The following is a 23,152-nucleotide window of genomic DNA, read 5'->3' on the forward strand; positions in this document are numbered from 1 at the left end:
TGTTATGCACTGTTATGCTAATTCTGACTTGTTTTTATTTCAGATAATTTCCCCGAGTAGCCACATGTGCCAGGTAGTAAGGTCTTCTTTTATGGCTAATTTTTGGCAGTGGGGCTCCAGGAAAAGCCGATCCCTCATTATGCAAAGCTTGCTCACTGTGGGGAAAACAGGACAATAGAGTGGAGATTTTATTTGGAAGCAAGTCTTGGCCATCTTCGCCTTCGATATATGCATTTTCTGCAGGCTTTGAAAATTATTTTTTTTTCTCAATTAAAATTCATATAAAATACAGTTCAACTGAAAAGACTAACAATAAATCTGCGGTTACTATTATATGGGACTATTTGCAGCAGTTTCTGTGGATTCTGGTAGTAAGATTTTTCTTTTTTTCAAGTGTCCTCTGAGGCCACAGTGCTGAGCCACGAGTGAGTCTGTGATGTGCTAGGTCCTGGATGATGTAGACTATGGCCTACTTTATGGTCTGGAGGAAGGAAAATTCCACTGCTAATTCTTTAGCTTTAATGATGGGTCATGTTTGCAGGATAGACCAGATCCAGGAGTTGTACCATGTTTCAGAATTTCCTCAAGGCCTCAGTCTGAAGGTTACTACTCTCATGAGGCCTCTCTGTCCACTGTTGTCTGAAGGAGGAACTGAAAATACAGTCTTATCAAGAATTCAAGGCTATTGAGAGACTCACGACCTGTGTGAGCCTGCTCTCTCGCATGAGGCAATGACAGGGAAAATGCAGCAGATATAATTCCTGGTAGGAACAGCCAAATGTCCATGGTGGCAATTAGGAAATGGCTTAGGAACAACTAAGAAATGCTTTCATAATTAGGATGAAAGGCATTGCCAATAACAGCATGCTGAACCTTACAGCTAGCCAAACATAAGGGGCAGTTTCAGGAGATTAGGTGAGACCTGTTAGCTAAGACGTAGTCAGAGGCCAACATTGGTACCACCGAAGACCTGGGTGTTATCCTCACTCTGACTTGTTAGTTCCACAAACCTCAGTCTCTCTGTCTAGTGGGAACAATATTCCCAAAGTGGGGACAATGATACCTTCTGGCCCATCTCACACAGTGTTGGGGGAATGAAGAGCTTTGTAAATACTCAGCTCCGTTGAGATGGTGATGGTGGGGGGATGGCCAATGAGGCAGGGCTACCTAGATGCTACATGGATGTGTGCCAGAGATCAGCCAGGACCACCAGTGGAGCCCTACACCTTGGAGATGGGAGACGGGGGTTCCAGCCATGGCACCAGCAGTGGCAACTGCGTCATCTCAGGAAAGTCACAAAATTTCTGAAGTTCATTGTGTTCATCTATGCCTATAAAGAGAAACTTGAGTAAAAGCGAAGTAGATTAGTGATTTCTCTGCCTGCTGATCCTCGTCTAGGTGTGGCTGCTAATTCGATTGAGATGGGAGTAAACAACTTGAAGGGCTTGCACCTCAAGTCTAATTGTTCTCTACATCGTTCCTTGGCATGATGAGATAGCTATTGACTTAGTTCTTCAGCACAAGAAACTGAAGCCTTAAGTACCTGTCAAAAAAAGCTCACCCTTGAAATCATATGGCAGGCATCCCCCAGCTTGACAGAGAAGTAGACAGTAGACCTGGTCTAACACATAGCCACTGAATGTGAGGAAGTCCAGGATCAGCGTCCCTCCTTGTGGTCCAGAGTTATTGTGCTCATTGAACTGGCCAGTTTCTGCTGGAGGTTCCAAGGCTGTTTCTGTGTGTAGCCATCATGATGGAAGTGGGGTGGCAAAGTAAGATTCAAATGAGATCTCACTTTATCATCCAAATACTAGACATTACTCCACACCCCCATGAAACCTCCTTGAGGATTCACTCATCCTAAGCTCCACTATCTGTGAATATTTTTCCCATCATAGGTCTGTCTACAGAGCTTAGTCTTCAATTATTCTCTAGTCTCTTTATCTATGTACCTCTATCATCTATCCATCCATCCATCCATCCATTTAACTGTTGTAGCACCTTGTCCTTTCCTGTTTGACTGCAGCATCTTGAAGGAAGGGATCAGGTTCCTATCCAGTTGCTCAGTGGGGCAGGACTTATAGATGATGCTATTAGCAAATGGATGATCAGTTAACTGGGCTAATGGGGTCTAAGTTTCTACAGTTAGGTCTGACTCCCTAAAGGGACTCCCAGTTCTAACCATCCTTCAGGTAAGGCCATGTGCAGGGAGGACAAATCTTCCCTAAGAACAAGGAGAAATCAGTAACCTGAGATCTGAATAGTCATCCAATCATGGCAGCTTATCTTCAAGACTCACTCAGGCTCATTCTCCCCAGTCTGTGTGATAAATAGGAAAAAGACAAAAGGTCTTACTTCATTAAAAAAAAAAAGGAGCCTGGCATAACACTTTTTTCACAGCATGTATGCACTTTCAAAGAAACTATTTCCACTAATGAGTCTCCTTTGCTTGTCCATTAGTTATTAGGCACTTCTTAGCAAAAAAGAAAGCTTTCCTTTAATTAATGTGGCTGTTCTTTAGGCCTCCTTTGGAGATTTTCTTTTTATCTTGAGCTACATGAAAAAGATGAGGATGAGGCATTACACTGGCATGAGCTTGCCTGTATTTGGCACAACAATGGTGCGCTTCCCTCTCATTTTCCTTGAGTAAGCTTGCCATAAGCTAAAGATTATATTTGGGTCAAAAGCAAGCACAGCCAATAAAAGAAACGGATGTTCCATATTTAAAGTTACATAGGAATTGGCACAAATAGTACAGGGAAAGCCACTCCCGACCGCCTCCCTCTCCTTCAAATCCTTGGATATTACAGGATGATAGGTAGATCGATAGATCTTTTAAAACCCTTAACTACATTGGAAAACAAGACAGAGTCCCCTTGGTAGACTATATACCATGAGAAATTTCTGAAAGACAAAGTCACAGTAATAGAGAATATTATTAAGCAGGAGAGTACTGTTATGGGCGGTGTACATGGCCCTTGAAAGCTCAAAGTCTGCAAATTGATATAAGATTAGGGTGGTATCCAAGGGCAGTTGTCAAGTGGTTTATTGGGGCATCATAGTAACAATAACCAGGTCGGATAACAGAGCGTTCCCCCGCAATTCCCAGAGAAAGCCTTTGTTCACATGCAGAAGCAGTACACGTGGGAGTGAAGTGAGAGAGGCAGGGCAGTGTCCAGGGGTTCAGAGACATACTCATTCCTACAAGAAAAATATCCTTAAATACCTAAATATCCTGCTTGCTGCAGTTGCTTGGCTAACAGATACTGCATGCATGGAGATTCACAGCCACCAACAGGGAGCAGCCAATATAAAGATGAATATGTGATAAGAGGCTGTTCGAAGATAACAAGACATTCCAGCTCTAAGGGGGCAGATTAATTAGAATAAAGAAAAACCATTGCATATGGTCACTTACATGCCTAGACTGACCACCCTGATTGGGTAGAAAAACTGGGTGAGAGGTCTTTTGAGACATTCTCAGCATCATCTCGGGAATGCTGGTATCACAGCAAAGGTTGGAACTAGTTTTGAAAAGCACCCAAATTTGGGATCCTGTCCTTACTGAGGGTTGCCCCCAAGAGGACAGAAGCACCTGACTTCAAAGTTCATTGGCTATCCTTCTGGCCTCCACTCTTAATCAGGGACAGGAGAAGTGTTCAAATAAGGAGGGAGTTTCAGGAGGGTTGAAACTAGGTGAGGGGCCCTTGCAGGTACTGGAGAATTCTAATTTCATTTCAGTTAGGAGGATAAAGAGGATCCTCCAATATCTGCCTAATAGACGGGTAGTCAACATGGGTGGTAAATCAACTGAGAAGGAGCATTACACACCCAGTTTGACCCAAATAGAGAGACTTGATGGTGAACTTTACCAGATCCACTTTGCATTCAACTAAAATATTTTTTAAAAAGATATAGAGGAAGTCTCCAGGGAAAAGAGGGAGAAGGCAAAGATGACAGAGTATCAGATTTGACTCCAAGTTGTATTTATATCACTTGCTTGCTGTTGATCAAGTTAAAGTGCACTGCGTAGAGGAGAATAAACCAGTGAGGTTACTGGAAAGCAAACCAGAATAATTGATTTTTGCAGGAGACATAGGGTCCTCAAACTATTGACGTGGGAGCTTATCATTTGCTACACTTTACTTGCAAATATACTTATTTGAACAGCTAGAAAGCCTGATGAGATATGGGGAATGGAAATTAATCACTTGGGCAATATTTTGATCTTAAACACCTGGCACTAGGTATACCTCATTATCACTTCCTGAAGGGAGAAATAAAAGGAGAATCTTCCATTTATTAAGATATATCTAACAGATGCTGGAGTATTTTCCTAGCCAAAGAATTCTGGAGCAAAGCCACCTACTTATTAAATATGTCCCATGATATTGAGGTATAGTCCCCTATGACTTTAATAACTCGTTATTCTGTTCCATTGCATGCTGTGCTAGGGAGCAGCAGATGTGGCACCGAACCTGTTGGTCTACAGTAATAGGTGACCACTGATACTTGGAAAATTGGAGATCAAATGTCTCTACAGTTGGGAAGTGAGTCCATCCCAAAGTGGGATAAAATTAAATGGGGACAAGGCATAATTCATAATGGCAGCAGTGAACTTCCTCTGGGTGACTCTGAGGATAAGAGGAAGACTCTGCCACACCTTCTGAAGCATGAAGAACCCATGTCCAGTATCTATGTAGCATCATTTTGGGATGAAGCCTAACCTTCAGTCCAGGGTCAAAGCACAGCTCTGACCCATCAATTCCGTTTCTGTTGGCAGTCCTAAAGGAGCAACTGCTCATGTGCACAAAGGGACATGCAGTGTCATTTATGTAGTGAAAAGTTTGAAACAACTTAAATTAATAAAGAAGGAAATCCTGTCATATGTTACAACATGGATGAACAGATGAGCTGTGAGGACATTATGCTAAGTAAAATAAACCAGTTACAGAAGGAAAATACTGCATGACTCCACTTATATGAAATTTCTAAAGAAGCCAAACTCATAGAAGCAGAAAGTATAATGATGGTTGTCAGGGACTTGGTGAAGGGAGAAGTGGAAAGTTGCTGTTCAATGAGTAAAGAGTTTAAGTCATGCAAGATGAAAAAGTTCTAGAGATGTGCTTATAGCTAACAACACTGTGCTGAATGCTAAAGAATTTGTTGATATGGGGGACTTCATGGAATGGGTTATTTATCACATAACAACAACAACAAAAAACTGATTTAGCTGAACTGGGAAGCTGGAATGTAAGTATACATCAAAGGAGAAGCCGATGAGATGTGAGCTGACTTAAACTGTGGCATCCCAGAAAAACTCAAAAATCAAGGCACCAGCCACATCGAAGGTGAGGAAAGGGGTAGAGAACTGGTATGAAGAGCAGTTAAGGTTACTGTTTGGGAACCTGAACCAGAAGTCTCTGTGTGTGGGGACAACAAACACACAAAGGGCTGGGGATAGCTATTATATTAAAAGTGGAGATTAATTAAAATGGTCTCACCACTGTACTATATGATTAGATCCCAAAGTGCAAGCAGCCAGACTTTTCTCTCCAGGCTGGATGGGGGTGCATTCCTCTTTAGAAAACTGACATGCTCATTGGATAAGACCTGTTGTTATTTGGGGGTTCCCCTAAAAGGGCTGTTTCTTCATTCAGTCAAATCGAGGTTCAAATCAATTTTTAAAAATGAATGGACAGCTAAGGATAATCAGGCATTTGAGAAAATACTCTAAAATAAAAGTGCAATCAAATAAATACTAACTAAAACCATAAAATAGTGAATTCAGAGGGAAGAAAAAAATGCAAGAAGTAGAACAAAAGTTTAAATGAACTAAGAGGAACACCCTGCAGAAGACAGAATTTACATCAATGAAACATGAGCATGATGCTATATAAAGGAACAAGAAAAAGAAAGATTTCTCCAAATCTCCTCCAAAAAGTAGAACAAGGAGACACAAAAAACATGGACAGCAAACAAGGAAAAATAAGAAAACTTGAAGATCAATCCTATAATTTGGCCAACAGCTAATTGTTAGGTCTCTGGAAAAGAGAGTACAGGGAAAGAAGTTATCAAAATAATAATACACGAAAATGTCCCAGAAGTGAAGGGCACATAGCTCTAGACTGAAGGGGCTCACCAAGAGTCAGCCACAATGAGTGGAGAAGAACCTCCACTAGAGAATATAACAGTGAAAGTTTAGAACACAGGAATAAGAAGACCATATGAGAGAGAAAGAGAGAGAGAGAGAGAAAGAGAGAGGGAGAGAGAGGGCGAGGGCGAGAAATAAAAGGGCAGGAATCAGAATAATCATCAGGTCTTTCAATGGCACTATTGTAAGCAAAGATAATGGAGCAACGTTTCCAAAATTTGAAGAGGTGTTTATTTCCAACTTAATTTATAACCAGCCAAACTATCAACTAAGTTGAAGGTAGAATAAAAGTCTTAAAAATATCATGTCCTATGGGGGACAGTCTCTGTCAGAATAACGGAGTAAACTGAGGAAAAGAAATGTAACAGATTTAATGCAATCCCTATCAAATTACCCAGGACATTTTTCACAGAACTAGAACAAACAATACTAAAATTTATATGGAATCACAAAAGATCCACAATTGCCATGGCAATATTGAAGAAAAAGAATGAAGCTGGAGGAACAACCCTCCCAGACTTCAGACAATACTACAGAGCAGCAGTCATCAAAACAATGTGGTATCAGCATAAAAACAGACATATGGATTAATGGAAGAGAATAGAGAGCCCAGAAATAAACCCAGAGACCTATGATCAATTAATCTTTGACAAAGGAGGCAAGAATATACAATGGAGAAAATATAGTCTCTCCAGCAAGTGGTGTTGGGAAAACTGGACAGCAGCATGTAAATCAATGAAGCTAGAACACTCCCTCAGACCATACACAAAAATAAACTCAAAATGGATCAAAGACTTAAATACAAGAGAAGACATGATAAATCTCCTGGAAGAAAACATAGGCAAAACACTCTCTGAAGTAAATCTTAGGAATATTCTCCAAGGCAGTCTACACAGACAATAGAAAAAAGAGCAAAAATAAACAAATGGGACCTGATAAAACTTACAAGCTTTTGCATAGCAAAGGAAACCATAAGCAAAACAAAAAGACAACCTATGGAATGGGAGAAAATATTTGCAAAAGATGTGACTGACAAAGGCTTAATTTCCAGAATATATAAACAGCTCATACAACTTAATAACAATAAAACAAGCAACCCAATCTAAAAATGGGCAGAAGACCTAAACAAGCAATTCTCCAATAAAGAGGTACAAATGGCCAATAGGTACATGAAAAAATGCTCAATATCACTAATTATCAGAGAAATGCAAATCAAAACTACAATGAGGTATCAACACCTCACACCAGTCAGAATGGCCATCATTAAAAAGTCCACAAATGATAAATGCTGGAGAGGCTGTGGAGAAAAGGAAGTCCTCCTGCGCTGCTAGTGGGAAGGCAGTTTGGTGCAGCCATTATGGAAAACAATATGGATATTCCTCAAAAGTCTAAAAATAGACTTATCATATGATCCAGCAATCCCACTTCTGGGTATATGTCGAGAGGGAACTCTAATTTGAAAAGATACATGCACCCCAATGTTCATAGCAGCACTATATACAATAGCCAAGACGTGGAGGCAACCTTAATGTCCATCAGCAGATGACTGGATAAAGAAACCATGGTATATTTATACAACAGAATACTACTCAGTCATAAAAAAGAAAAATGCCATTTGCAGCAATACGGATGGACCTGGAGATTGTCATTCTAAGTGAAGTAAGTCAGAAAGAGAAAGAAAAATACTGTATGATATCACTCATATGTGGAATCTAAAAAAAAAAAAAAAAAAAAAAAGCCAAACGAACTCATTTACAAAACAGAAACAGACTCACAGACATAGAAAACAAACTTACGGTTACCGGGGCGGGGGGAAGGAGGAAGGAAGGGATAAATTGGGAGTTCGAGATTTGCAGATACTCACTACTATATATAAAATAGATAAACAACAAGTTTACACTGTATAGCACAGGAAACTATATTCAATATCTTGTAGTAACTTGTGGTGAAAAAGAATATGAAAACAAGTATATGTATGTTCATGTACAACCGAAGCATTGTGCTGTACATGAGAAATTGACACAACATTGTAAACTGATTTTATGTCAACAAAGTTATATATATATATATTTAAAAGACAAAAGCCAGTAGACTACATTTGAAATGAAAAAGCCAGCACATTTCAGCATACATATATTATTTTAAAATGTGCAGTTCACCCGAGGAGCAGTTAAAGTATTGATGGATAATGCCTCTGAGAGGCTAGGACTTGGAAGAGGTGGGGCAAAAGATTGCCATCTTTAATGTTAAACCTTGAATTTAATTTTAAAAATGGTATTATTTTGGCAAGATTGCAGTGAAAATAAAATCACCTACTCAACTAAACGTGATGTGTTCATGACGTATGTGTAACATTGTTAAAGGACAACAATGAATAAAATTTCACTGTAATTTTCAGAAATCGGTATCAGTCACTTTGTAATTATACACTACAGAATAAAATATTACTAATCACGGCTATCCTCTTTTGATCACCGACCTTAGCATTATCTCATTTAATGCTCCCATCAACCCTTGGGATAGGTGCTATTAATATTAATCACATTTCATAGATGAGGTTACGAGAAGATAAATAACTTATGTAAATTTGTGCACTTGGAAAATTAAATGGTGGACATGAGATTAAAATCTGAATGTATCAAAGCTCATAAACAAGTTTACACTCCAAACTAGGAGGTTTACAGGAACTCAGAGAGTAGCGAGAGCTCAGGATTCATCCTCTTTTTCCAGACCAAGCATCCTAGCAGACGGCAAGTTCCCTCGTACTTCAGAGAAAATTGAAATCCAATGTAATTTGCTACTTGATAAGGCACGGTTTGCATTTTAAAAAATAATTTTGAGGTTCTTTTAAATTCACTTCCTACACGTTTTTTATCAGGTTATTTTTAGATTTTTTGGCATGAAACTTAAAATGCTGCCCTGAATCTCTGTGAACAATAACAACACCTCACAGTTCTCAGAAACCTTTTGTCAATCATCTTATATGATTGCCACAGTAACACCATGAAATGAGCAGAGTCAATGTCACTCATCATGTCACAGATGGGGGACTGAGGACCATAAAAGCGAAGTGGTTTTCTGTAACCCACACCGACCATGAAAGACAGGAGCTGTGATTAGAATTCACTGCTCCTGATTCTTCCTTCAACACTCTTCCCACCATGCGTGTAGCTTCTCGTGTGGCCTCTCATGTGGTACCTACTGACATCTCTGCCCTGAAAGGGCCATTTTGCTTTTGTCTCACACCAAAGTTCATGCTTTGGAGAAACCCACCTCTTTCAGATCTTATTCAAATTCATTAATTTCTTACACTTGAATAAACCTGAACAAGGACTGGACTCTTTTATGAGGAAAATCATTTTCCTTTGGCTTCCCAATCTTGATATGGTACTTAAAATACACACAAGATAAAATTTGGTAGCAACCCCTAATGCTTATACCTCCAATACACACATGAAACTAACACAAGTTTGCAAGTTAAATATAGACAGCATCACAAATATAATAATATCTGAAGCAATAACCCTGACTAAAAGGCCTTGCAGATATGCTATAGGCGACCAGGGTGTAGCGTCTCAGTGATCAGCCTGTCTGTCCATTACAGCATGCTCCTCTCCTGACTCAGTTCTCCACCTCTCATCCCCATCTCAATGGTGGGAAAATTGATAATCCATTGCTGCACAATAAACTACTCTAAAAGTTAGTGCCTTGAATCAACTATTTTTATTTGGCTCAAGATTTCGTGGGTCAGAAATTCAGAAGAGACATGGCTGGGTGGTTTGTCTCCAGGAAGCAGCCGGTGGAGTGGCTACTGGGGCTGAAAGATCTACTTCTAAGATGGTGTCTTCATTCACGTGTTTGGTATCTGGGTGCACTTTGGCATTTCTCTCTCTCGTCGTGGCATATTGGCCTCTCCAACAGGCCTGACCTTCTAATAGCAAGGTGTTCTCAGGGTAGTCACATTTTCTACGTTGGGTTCCAAGAGTTAAGAGTGGAAGCTACTGGTCAGCTAAGGGATATACCAAGAATTGGCACAGCATCACTCCCACCACATTCTACTGCACAAAAAGTCACAAGCCTGGTCAGATTCAAGGGACGGAGAAATAGACTCTACTTATCGATAGAGGAGGGGCCGGGTCACATTGCAGAAGAGCACACATGACACGGGAGATGTTGTTCCAGACATCTTAGCAAAATTCAAGTTCCCCAGTTTGACACAAATGCCCCATCCTTTCTCATTAGGCAGAGACTGCATAGCAGTAACTACTAACAATACACTTATAGACGTGAGTGCTGAGCTTATAGAAAATTCTCAGTCCCAAGGAATCACCCATAAGATTAGAATGTGCTTTTATTCATATTTTTATTATTGAATAAAAAACACACTGTATAAGGGCCTTCTGCTATTCCTCATAGCCAGTTTGTCTCTCTTTCCCGAGCACACGGGAGTGCGAGACTTCTCAGCTTCTTCACATTGAGTCATGCATTGTATCTTTCTGGCCAATGGATGAGAAGAAGTGATGTGTGTTATTTTCAAAATAAGGCATTTAAGAGTGAGTTGAGCTTATCATGTTTCCTTTTCCCCTTTTCTTCTAGTGCCTTGGAAGCCATGTCAGGATGGTGGCATCTCAAGATGGTGGAATATTCAACAGCAGTTGAAAGATTACTGAAAGATTGTGTTAATAAAGCCCCCACAGACCCATGCTGGTCATGTAGCATGAGTGAACAGTACACATTTGTATATCAAACCAATGGGACTTGGGAGTTAATTTATTATTGCAACATAATCTAGCTTATCTTAATTGATATTTTTATTATTCACAAAATTCTTGTAGAAAATGTAAGGACCCTCAGTGTAATACTGTGTGAAGAATACTGTTTTAATTCACAAGAAGGGTTTTCATGGAGTAGAGGCAGGCACAGAGATTAAGCAGAAAATTAAGTGGGAGATAATGCAAAAGAAGTAGATGATACTGTCACCTTTTCTGCTCTGGCAAAAGTTATAATGTATTTGTGAAACTAATGTGTACTTTCAAAAATGAAGTCACTCTTACAACCTTGAAATCTTAGGCATTATTTGTAGAAATTGTGATTCCATGACAGAGATGAAAATTAAGGTAATTTATTTCAGACATTTGGACTGCCATTGCTATTTAATGATACTGATGGTAAGATAGAGGTAATTAGTGAAGGTTAAGTGACTTGCCCATGTCACGTGAATAAATGGTAGAGAAATTTTCTTGAGTGCTCTGAGAGAAGCCAAATAATATATTTTAGCCATGGAGAATATGAATGGAGGATTCCTCACCTGAATTAGTCTTTTTCTGAGATGACTTACTCATTAAAAAGGAATCACCTTATTAAGTTTCAGAAAAACTTGATTTGGTTCACACTTAAGTGCCACCTGGTACTCTCATGATTAGTGTTGATGATTACTCATTGATTTTGGTTCTTTGATTAAAATTTTTCATGATTAAACATCAACCAGTTGCAGATGTGTGGACAAATTATCAACTGAATTCAAATTACCTCTAAAGACCAGACTGAAAACTGGTTGGTCTGGTGATTTTGGTCATGTGAATGGCTGAATTAGACTGCTCCATGGCAGAAAAACCTGATTGCTCAGACAGCAGTGTACACAAACAAATCAACTAGATTCAGAGTGACGGAGTTAAGCTATATAAACCCAGTCTTCAAATAGCCTCCCTGGCGAGACACTGTTCTTCATTTAACCTGAATGATGTTTTTGGGGTTTTGGGTACTTTATAATTTCCTGTCAATTTGGGGTCAGTGTGAGATACTCCTTAGAATCTATATTAATAGATTTATATCATCCTTGACAAAGGGTTTGGAGCTTTGTCATTTTTTTTTTTTTTTGCTCTATTCAACATTTTTATTAAGAACTGGTACAGGATATTGATATTGATCAAAATCAGTGATGACAGGAAGTTAAGAAGGAGATGGAATCAGGATCCAACAAAATCTTGACAGGTCATAATAAACTCTAGCAAGATAGTAAGTTCAAAAATTAAACCCAAGTCCTTGCTTTAGGACCAATCTCCCAATCTTCCAAGGATGGATTGTTTTGCAGCATATTTAGGAAGAAACTAGAATTTTTGACTAGTTTTAGGGTCATCATTAATCAACAATAAGATCTATGACCTCCAGAGCAAGCTAGAGTGACCCTATGGTGTGTTCATAGAAGAATGACTTTCAAGACCTGAAAAGTGAGACTCTGGTGCTACTCAAATCACCAGAATGTAGCTGGATCATGCGTTTGGTCCTCAGACAGTGTTCAGAGAGGTGTGATGAGGACGGCAGTTAAAATAAGCACCACATTCAACTAAAATACCTGAAAGAACCAGGAAAGTTTACTCTGAAGAAGGTCTAGGTGGCATGATAACTATCTTCAAATGTGTGAAGGGTTCTCACGTGGCAGATAGAATCATTTGGCCCTGGAAAGCAGAAACTGGATAGTGTTCCAAGATTTTAAGGCGGTAGCTTTGGGGTTGCCTTAAGGTAGCCCTTTTATATGGACCACCTTTGCAAACTGTGAAGCCAGGGGCTAGTCATAGAGGTGTCTTGCCAGGTGCTGAGTCATCCTGTTTTGGGCAGTTGAAGAGGAGGGATTGCAAAATGGTGTCCCATGGACAAATTTGTTCTGTAGACGTATTTTCTTCAGTTTTCTAAGGTGTTAAGAATTTTTGTTTGATTTAGTCACTAACATTTTTAAGGAGCACAAAGATTTTGTCCAAAGGTTGGTATTTTCTTGGAAAATTGTGATACCTGGCAACCATGTCATTTGAGGAGGAATTTCTGCTTCCTCCTTTTGACAAGGTTGTCTTCTCTGGTTCTCCAGAGTCCCTACCACTCCCTCTTGCATTCCCCACCTCGAGGCAGAAGAAAATGTTGTCATTTGTCCTCTTGCTTGAATTACAGTGTTGCTTACACCCGACCCACCTCAGCTGGTAACTTATTTGCCTGGCGTCTCTGAGAGTTCTGTTTGTGATCCTGGTCTGACACACTGATTGGGTGGAGAACAGGACTTAATTAGAAATCACTGTTTTTCCGAATTTTTTTTATTAGTTGAAATAACTCCTCTTTTTCACACCCACCTTGCCAAATGAAATCCCAACTTATAAAACGGTATAGAGAACCTATTATCTCTGAAGTGGATGAAAACCCTCTACCTTATCACCTAGCGTTTCCCTTGAGGCAAGAAGTGGAATTTTACGGCTCTGATGAACTGACTCAAACAAGACACAATGTGAAATTCTATTGTAAAAGATGGAGATGCTAGCATAAATGGTAGTTCTTCCACTTTATTGATTTAAAGAAAATCCCCATTGCTCAGATGAAAATAGAGATATTTAAAGGAAGGATCACAAAATAGTGGAAAATGTGGATTTTAGTTCTGGTTTTCACGTTAGCCAGTTGGAGGGACTTCAGGCTTGCTTCTGGAATCTCAGATATCAAGGCCTCCTAAGGGACATTTTGGAGACTAACTTGTCTACACTCCTCACTGTATAGATAAGGAAACTGAAGACTGGGAGATAAATTGGTTTGTTCAGGGAAACATGGCTAATTGGTGTCATAACTGGTGTTAGGACCCAAGAATGACCTCAAGCCACACTCCCTCCTTTGTGCTCCTGTTCTCCCCAGTAGGCAATAACTTGAGTGTGTTCCACACAATAGATCTGAATCACTCTGGTTTTCTTCTCCTGTTCTCTGGGAGGGCTTTCGCCTGTCATTTCTCAGAGGTGTCCTTACAAACTAACATCAATCAAGCAATTCTTTACATAGGGTGGGCTGCTCTGCCTTCTCAAGGGGAATGGAAAATGGAAAGTTGCTTTGTCTTCCCTGTTTTCTCTCAGGCAGTTAGTTCTTTATTGCTAAATGGGACATGCTTGCCACAGAGAAGATGGAAAACACAGCATTTTCAGTACAGATAATGGGAAACCAATTAAATAAACTCCAGCAACTGGATTGTTATTCAGACATGAATCTTTTTTGTCCAGATGCCTTTTACTCCTTTCTAGACCTGGCTTCCGTTGTATCCTCTCCTCAACCCACAAGGGTTTGAAACTACTGGAAATGGTAAGAATTCAATTCCACTCATTTTCAAAATTCCCTTGGCTTGGATTTAAGAGCACAAAGCTTGTTTATAGATGAAGATGTGATCACAAACATGTCAATGGACATCATAAAAGGAAAATGACTAAGCCAATTTAAAAATACCCGAAGAGAGTTCTGGAGTATTTTTTTTTTTTTTTTAATCTTTCTGAGGCTTATCCAACCCAAACATAACTTTGTCTCATAAAACAGTAGGAAATCAGTAGCCGGAGAGACATATCTATTTTAACCATTTGTTTATGTGCTCGTTAAGGAACATTGATAGCCTCCTTCAGCTAAGCATTGAATGAGATTCATTTTGGAGCAGTGGTTTAAGGAGTGAGAAATTACTTTCTAGATATATTTTAAAGCTTAACAGGAAATTATTTGAGGAATTCTATCTTTCTGAAATCCAAGAAAATGTGATCAAGGCTGAATCAATACAGCTTGGATTTTTATATTTCTTAATTGGAGATTAAGGTTCTTTCCTTTGGGTTTACAGTCAAACTTGATCCTTCTCACAGCTTTCATAGTTCCTTAAAATTAAAAAGAAGTGCCCAACTCAGATTCTCCTCTTGCCATGAAGAACAGAGGCTGTTTCCTGGTGACTTTGCCTAGCAGCTCACAGAACTGGGTCTTGACTCTGAGATATTGTCTAGTTGGGCCTGAGGTTTTAGGAGCTTGGTTCTTAATCCATTCTGAATCAAATATGACTCCATGCTCTAAAACACACCACCCAGCCCAGATCCAGCAGTTTCTGGTTAAGATAAAATTCATGCCACCATTTTTATTTCATAAGCTCATGTGTGCACCATGAATTTCAATACTACTTTAGAAAAAACAGGTTAGAGAGGGAAAAACTGAAAAATGATATTCTATTGATATCTCTAAGTGATTCTTGTAAGAAATAATCACAGGGATGGTCAAGTTACTCTGGTAAAATGTGAGTGAGATAGGACACATTGACTAGATTAGTCTTTGCCTGACTTCTGATCCTCTTCCTATAATATTTGTCACTTCTCTGTCTCCTTTGCTGGTTCCTCATCATTTTACAGACTTCTAAATTTTAGAATGCCCTAGGGTTTAGTCCCACACAGCTTGTCTTCTCTATCTGGACTCATTTCTTAGATAATTTCGACTAGTCTCATGGCACTGAATGCTACCAATAAGTGAGTGACCCACAATTTGTCTTCAACTCCAACCTCTATCCTAAACTTTAAAATCTACTTGCTTATTTTACTTCTCCACTTGTATACTCAATGCAACCCTCAAATGTTAACATGCTCAAACTAATTTCTTTATTCCCTACCCACTTCCAATCTACCTGCTTTCCCTCCCATCTGCGCATCTACATAAATGTTACCTCCACGCACTAGTGACTCAGGTCAACAACTTTGGAGTTAACTTTGCCTTCTCTCCTTCTCTCTCATTCCTTATCTAATCCATCAGCAAATGAATCAATAAATTTGAAGACTCTATCTTCACAAAATATCCCTAAATCAGACTTGTTTCTCATCACCTCCACCAACTTCCACCCTGGTCTAAGCCACCACCCTTTCTCTTCTGAAATGTTGCAGTTACCTTCCACTGATCTTCCTGATTTCCAGTGTGCAGCCCCCCTGCCCTGTCCATAGTCTATAACTTACCCTAAAGCAGAGAAATCTCATCCTGTTCAGAGTCAATCCAAAGCCCTTACCCTGACCTATAATGTCCTCTGTGGTCTTGCTTCCTTGCTGATCACATTTCTTTTCTTTCCCTGTTCTCTTCTGCTGACATCTTCCTAGCCTTACTGGCATTCTTGCTGTTCATAGAACACATCAAGTGTGCCCTGGACACAAGGCCTTCACCTTTGCCGGCTCCTTTGCTGAGGAGAATGGCCTTTCTCCAGATAGCCACATGAATACCTTCCTTACCTCTTTCAGGTGTATATTTAAATGTCACCTTACCAGGGTAGCCAACCCTGGATGCTTTTTATAAAATAGTAGCACATCTCCCCTGGCATTCCCTTTTCCTCACAATTTGCTCTGTTCATCTTCATAACACATTCACAATTAGTCATGTAATTGCTTTATTCATCTGGATTTTGTCCGCTCCTTCCTCCCCACCACTATATAAACTTCATGGGAGGAGTACTTTGCTTTGTTCCCTGTTGTGTCCCAGTGCTTAGAACGGTGCTCAGCATGTAGGTGAGCTCAGTAAATACTTGCTGGATGAATAAATGGTTCGCTAGCAAGCAACTAAATAATGGAGTTGTATTGTGAGTTTAATAAGCAAACACAAAATGCTCATTTTTAGAAGGTATAATAGAGACATTTTATATATATAAAGACATTTCTTTTTGTATCTTGGGAAGGCTGGGGAAGAAGTGAGGTAAGGCAAGTCAGGAGAAATTTGCCTTAAAAACACTGAGGATTTTGCCAGAAAGTCCTTAAAGTTTGCCAGCTCACCATCTGAACTATGAAGATGACACAGAAGCACTTTCTTCTATCTGTGTTGCTTTTCTCTGCACTGAGGCTTGTTAGAATTCTATTAAAGGAAGTTAAAACTCCTTAGAGATCTCTGGGCTTGCTGGAATGCTGTCTTCCAGAGAGTACCTCCTTATCTTTCCTGGTATGCATTGGCAGTGTGATCAGAAGCAATCATTTAAAATGGGCTCACAACATCTAGGAAAAAAAAACCTGGCTTACTCCTTAGCAGCTTTCTCTGTACTTTTCTGAATCCATAGTAAACACTTCCCGCCTGTTCCTCACAAATAGTTAATTATAGGACTAGTGGTAGCTCTTTGAAGTAGGAAGCCAGGCACATCTGCAGCACACAGAGGAGATACAGAAAGTCTTCCCTGCTGCATAATAAAACCAGCAGATTAGAGCAGATCAGCTTTTCTCACAGGTTGGAGCATCACTGAAGACATCTCTCCCCTGCTTCTTCCCCTGACACATTTCTCCTTCTCCAGATGCTGTCAAGTCACTCTCAAAAACGTATGCCCCATGAAGACTTACACCTGCTGAGCCCACCTTTTAATGAGGTATCTAGAAAATGAATTTGGTCACCAGCTGGGAAGCCAAGTCAGAATCAACTCCATGTGGGTTTCTCAGCTTTGGGCTGTGAGCCTATGGATTCACGTTTCCTTCTGAGCCAAATGCAATCCCAGCAGGAGGCAGTGAGGGGAACCTGGGCTGCCTAGAGAAAGCTGCTGTCCCAGGAGGCATGCCAACTCCTCCAGAAAGGTCCAGGCTCAGGGCAGCATTTTGACTCCCCTGGTGTACAGACCCTGGTGTTACTTACGTGGTTATGTTATATATCACACGGCGAAAGGGACTTTGTTGATGTAATCAAGGAACTAATCCATTAAGATCAAGAGAGGGAGAATATGCTGGCTATCTGGGTGAGCCCAATAGAGTCACAGGAGCCCTTACGCAGAGGAGGAAGCAGAGGGATGTGAAGCAGGAGAAGGATTTGATGTGTGTTGTTGGCTTGGAGACAGAGGGAGCCACATGAGATGATACTAACACCACATTCCTAGAAGCATCTTTTATACATGCAACTCCCCATCTCAGAGTCTGTTTCCAGGAAATCCAAGCTAAGATACCATCTTTGTTTACTTTTTTTTAGAGAAATCACCCTTAAGGATAGAGTTCTGAAGTGTGTAAAGTGTAAACTATGCATGATCAAAATTAACTTTGAATATTTCTTAGGAAAGTTAGAAATCGATAAATACTATGTCTCAATACACCACAAGAATGTGGAATTTCCTTCCGCAAGGAATCTGGTCCCATCTCATTGTTCACACAGCAGACGAACAAGTTGGCTTGTGCTTAGGAAATATTTTGCATCAAAAGTATTACCTTTAAATGCTAGAGTCTCTCACCCAGGGAGGCGAAAGTCTCCCACTGTGAGTCAGGAGGGAAAGAGGCTAGCTGCATTCCCATGTATTCACGACCACTGCAGGGCACTCTGGCTGAGCCGAATGGTGGGCAGAAAGGCCCACCCTTTTATTACTTCCTCCTCCTTTTTTACATTTCCATTTATAGCTGAGTTTGTTGAATTCGTGTAAGTTACATAAACTAATGATGTAACTTCATTTTTCCCCACTACTCTATTTTTGATTTAGGAAATCCAATTATTAATGAGTGAGAATTTTTTTTTAAAGAATCACAAATTTATAAGCAGTATCAACCCTCATTTAGCTTTTTATTTAAATCAGAACTGGTATTGAGAGGAGACCTGAGTTTCATTATTTTTTTCCCCATTAGTGATGGTTGTGTGACCCCAGAGAAGTCACTTACCCTCTCTGAGTCTATTTTTCTCTCAATGGTTAAATTATATTTTAAAGCTTCAAGGAAAAGAGCTGAATCAGTGCTTCCTTTGTTCTACCATTCACTTTGCGCAAGGAGCAGGGAAAATTAATTTATGAAATCTAAGTCAGTGCAGCGTGAGGACCCCTTACAAACTATGGGATGTTCAGAAGTCACAAGCTGCCCTGAACTGCTATTTCCGCGCCTGTAAACGGGGAGTCGTACAGCACTTAGCTTGCAGGAGACGTCTGAGGTTCAGTGACATGGTTTAGCAGGGGTTGGACGGTAGGATTCGCAGCAGTGGTTGTTGATCTCAACCCCATATCCTCGCAGCCTTCCTCTGAGTTCACCTGCCACTGCTGACAGCTTCTTGCATCAAGCATCTCAATTTCTGCCTCTCTGCTTAAAGACTTTCTCCAGAAACCCAAGGCTTCTTCAGCCTGTGCACGAGGCAGTCCAGAAGTACCGGGGATTTAACACCCTGGGTCAGCTCAGAAATGAGAGACAGAGCAACCACCTTCCTCATAGGAGAGCTCTGAATCGCATTCTACAGAAACGCTCTCAGAGCGTCCCCAGTGGACTGAGCCGCAGGTGTCTACAACGCGAACCTGCTAAAAGTCTCACCCTCTATTTGCTTTTCGCACCTCCCTCACTCATTTTACTCTTTCTCTTGTGCATCTGAGCATCAGTATCCCAAATAAATGACCCTCTTCCAAGTCCCTGTCTCAGGGTTTGCCTTTTGCAGGAGGCCAAACTAAGATAGCAGCATTCAACACACACACTATTTTTTATAATCGTTATCAAATTAAACCCGGAGGAAGCCCTGGAGCTATTCCCTCTAGTCTCTTCTGACTCAGTGGTCTGGCTCCTGCAGAAATGTCAGGAACATGATCTTGAAGGGCTGTGTCTTTTGCTTTCTCCTCACTAATGTGCGGAGGTCATTAGCTGGCTGGCTGGGCATAGAGAGGTAAAAGCCCCAATGCTTTCCTAGTGGATTTTGCTGCACAGGTGTTCGCTTGCATTGTTCATATTTTTGTAAAGCAACATTTCCCTTGAAGCTGAGACACACATTCTAAAAGTGTGTGTTTGCAGCTCCTGGATTTTTGAGGAGCGGAAGTAAGGTGGAGAAGGGCAGGGAGGGAAAGCCAGAGGAAAGGAGGAGGACATGGAATCTGCTTAACTTTGCTGCACACTCCTTTTGGAGTTACTTGCCCCTTCAGGGTGGGCATTATGGTTCCATTTTTTATGATAGAAAATTGAGCTATTAACACAATAGGAAAGGTCGACGTCACTGAAGGAGTCACATGGTTCAGATGATATCAGTACAACTGTTGGGAGGTGGGTAAAGGGTGCGGTGCTGGGCCAGGGCCAAGGCTGTTACAACAGCAAAGAGAGCATCTCCCTTAGATAACAGTGCCAGCTTCTGCAACAGACCCTTTAAGAATGCTTGGCACGGGCTGGCAGGCAGCTTAGATCTTACTGCAAAAGCAAAGATCAAGCAACTTCTCAGGGCTGTATTTCTGCTCTAGGGAATGTGGGATCCCCTGGGTTGAGGAGTTAAGGGAAAATTGCCTATAGTCTCTCGGTGATCTGCTGGGGAGTCTGTTTCATCAGCATTCCTAATTAAAGCCCACATTAAACCCAGTCACATGTTCATGTGAAAAGCCCCACAAGAATGATTCTAGATTCCTTCAGCTCAAAAGGAGTCTCGGGTGTAAATTCCAAACATCTGACCCTCTTTACATCTGCTTCCCCCCAAGTCCTGGGGAAGAGGTTATGAAGCCTCCAGTGTACAGAGAGCAAACTGCCTGGACTATTAATTTCCCTCCTGGTGAACTGCATGAGAGAAATCAGAATCTCCCAACTGAATGAGTACAGGGAGGGCAGAAGAGGTTGGGGGAGAGAGGATTCATTGAGGACCAAAATTCCTATTCTGAAAAAACAGGGAGAGGGGACATTAGAAAAGGAGCTGCTTCATGGCCAAGATGGTAAATTTGGTTGCAGAAAAGTTGAATTTAGGCTCCTGGAGGGAGAGAGAGTTGGAAATAAGAGCTGGAGTCCAAGGGCAGGGTAAAGATTGGAGGCAAAAGTGGGGGTCACGAGCACCAAGAAGACGTGGGTATGGTGGTGTAAATTAGATCAGCGTGAGAAGGTACAGGTGAGGAGAGGGGCTGAGAAGGTCCTGGGGCTCCAGTCATGCACAGAGCAGCCTGCCGCCTGTGGCGAGCTGAGCACTTGCTGGCCCACTCACCTTCCCATTCTCAGTATGGGGCATGGCAGTCTCCTTGGAGCATGGGGATTCACCAGTTGAAACCTTCCATAAAATGACTCATTAAACTGCTTGATGTCTTCCCATCCATCACAGGCTAAAACATATTCCCAGGCAAACAGAGGTCCTCACACAATAATGCAGGAGAAGACAGTCAGAAAAGGGGGGTGTCCCTGTTTACTTCCCCGACTCCAGCCTAGAAAGGGTTTAATTATTATGCCTAAGACAGAGGAGCAGGGTCCCCAGTACCACCTGCAAAGGATCCATTTGGCCTACTGCATTACCATCGAGTTCCTTTACTTCAAAATTCCCTGCCTGTTCCCTTGTGCCCTCCCTCAATAGGCTCTGTTGTGGCAGCAGAGGTTAGAAGGCAGGCTTCCAGGAAAACTCACCCTGGGGTCTCTCTCCAGCTGCTGCTTGTGGGGTAGGCTGCGTCTTCTCTTGGCCTTTGCCAACCCATTGTGATAAAAGTGGTAGCGGCCTTCTGCGAAGGGGAGCTGTGGAGAGTCAAACAGACACAGGCATGGTTAGCATCTGGGGTTGCCCCAGAACAGGGACACCAGAGCTGGGGTGCATGCTGGGGCTCCCTGGGGTGGGGAGGTGTGTGAGAAAACCACTGGCAGCCTCCTGTCAGGCCTGGACCTCTGTTTTCCTCTTCACTGTACTCCTTCCCATTTCCCTGCTTTTTCAAGGTATTGCCTGTTCACCTCCCCTCCCCCCAGACCATCTATGCTTTCTTCCATTACTTTAGTTTCTGCCCATTTTTTGATCTTCTCTTCTCCATGGAACCTTCCCTTTATATTCATACCCACACTAAGTTCTCCATTTTCTTCTCTTAGATATCACAAGAAAACTACAGACCACTACACATTATAAACCCTAAAATACTCTTCAAATTCCTAGTATACTGAATCCAGCTACATCTAAAAAGGATTATGCCCTGTGGCCAAGTGAGATTTATCCCAATAATGCAGATTGTTATTAACAGCTGAAAATCAATTAATATGATACATGTCTATATCAATAAAGAATATACAATATCTCAATAAATGCAGAAAAAGCATTTGAGAAAATCCAACACTCTTTTATGATTAAAAAACACCAAAAAACTTAGATTGAAAGGGAATTTATTCAATCTGATAAATGTATCTGAAAACCCATAGCTAATGTCATATATAATGGTGAGAGGCTGAATGGTTTCCCCTTAAGATCACAGCAAGAGTAAGATGTCTGCTCTTGTCACATACAATCAAGGGTGGACTGGAGGCTTTAGCCAGGACAGCTGGGCCAGAAAAAGAATTGAAGGCATCTAGATTGAAAAGAAAGGAAAAAACTATCTTCCTTTGCAGAAAATGTTATCTTGTATGTAGAAATTCCTGAGAAATCCATGAACTATTAGAATTAACAAATGAGTTCAATATGATTACAGATTAACATATAAAAGTTAATTATATTTCTATATGTTAGCAATGATTAATCCAAGAATAGATTTAGGAAAATAATTCCATTTATGATAACATCATAGAAACAAAACACTTGAGAATAAATTGAATGAAAGCAGCATATGAGTTATAGTCAGTTTACAATGCTGTGTCAAATTCCAGTGTAGAGCACAATTTTTCAATTATACATGAACATACATATAATCACAAATATTTTTCACTGTAAAATGACTATAACTCAATAAAAAAATGGTAAAAAAAAGAAGTATATGACTTGTATGCTGAAAAGTATAAGACATCACTGAAAGAAATTAAACAAAATCTGAAAGATGAAAAGAAATCTATGCTTGTGGATTTTTAAGACGGCAACACGCCCCATTTTTTTGCTGATCCTAAAATTCCCAACAAAATGCAAAGGACCCAGAATAGCCAGAAATTTTTTTAAAAAGAAGAACAAAGTTGGAGAACTCACATTTTCCCATTTCAAAACTTACTACGAAGGTGCAATAATCAAGACAGTGTGGCACTAGCATAAGGATCAACATAGAGTTCAATAAAATAAAATGAAGAGTCTGGAAATAATTTATAGTAGTCAATTTATAGTTAATTGATTTTAACATGAGTGCAAGAAAATTCAGTAAGAAAGAAAAGCCTTTTCAATAAATTGTGCATGAACAACTGATATCCATATGAAAGAGAACAAATCTGGGTCTGTATCTCATACCATGCGCAAAATTTAACTCAAAATGATTTATAGCCCTAAATGTAAGAGGTAAAATTGTACAACTCTTAGAATAAAACACAGCTGTTAATAAAATGACTTTAGGATAGGCAGTGATTTCTTAGGTACGACACCAAAAGCACAAAGGACAAAAGAAAA

The 23,152-nt window shown here is 40.5% G+C and overlaps 1 protein-coding gene across 1 annotated transcript in view; it reads right to left on the minus strand.

Moving 5' to 3' along the window:
* Window positions 1-23,152, minus strand: part of PCSK2 (proprotein convertase subtilisin/kexin type 2) — a 218,249-nt gene that overhangs the window by 168,555 nt on the left and 26,542 nt on the right. Inside the window, exon 2 of the mRNA XM_032461792.1 lies at window positions 21,223-21,327. Coding sequence (XP_032317683.1) covers window positions 21,223-21,327 — 105 coding nt within the window. The remainder of the gene's footprint in view (window positions 1-21,222; window positions 21,328-23,152) is intronic.

The sequence above is a fragment of the Camelus ferus genome, chromosome 19, assembly GCF_009834535.1.
Source record: "Camelus ferus isolate YT-003-E chromosome 19, BCGSAC_Cfer_1.0, whole genome shotgun sequence".
Classification (NCBI taxonomy): Eukaryota; Metazoa; Chordata; class Mammalia; order Artiodactyla; family Camelidae; genus Camelus; species Camelus ferus.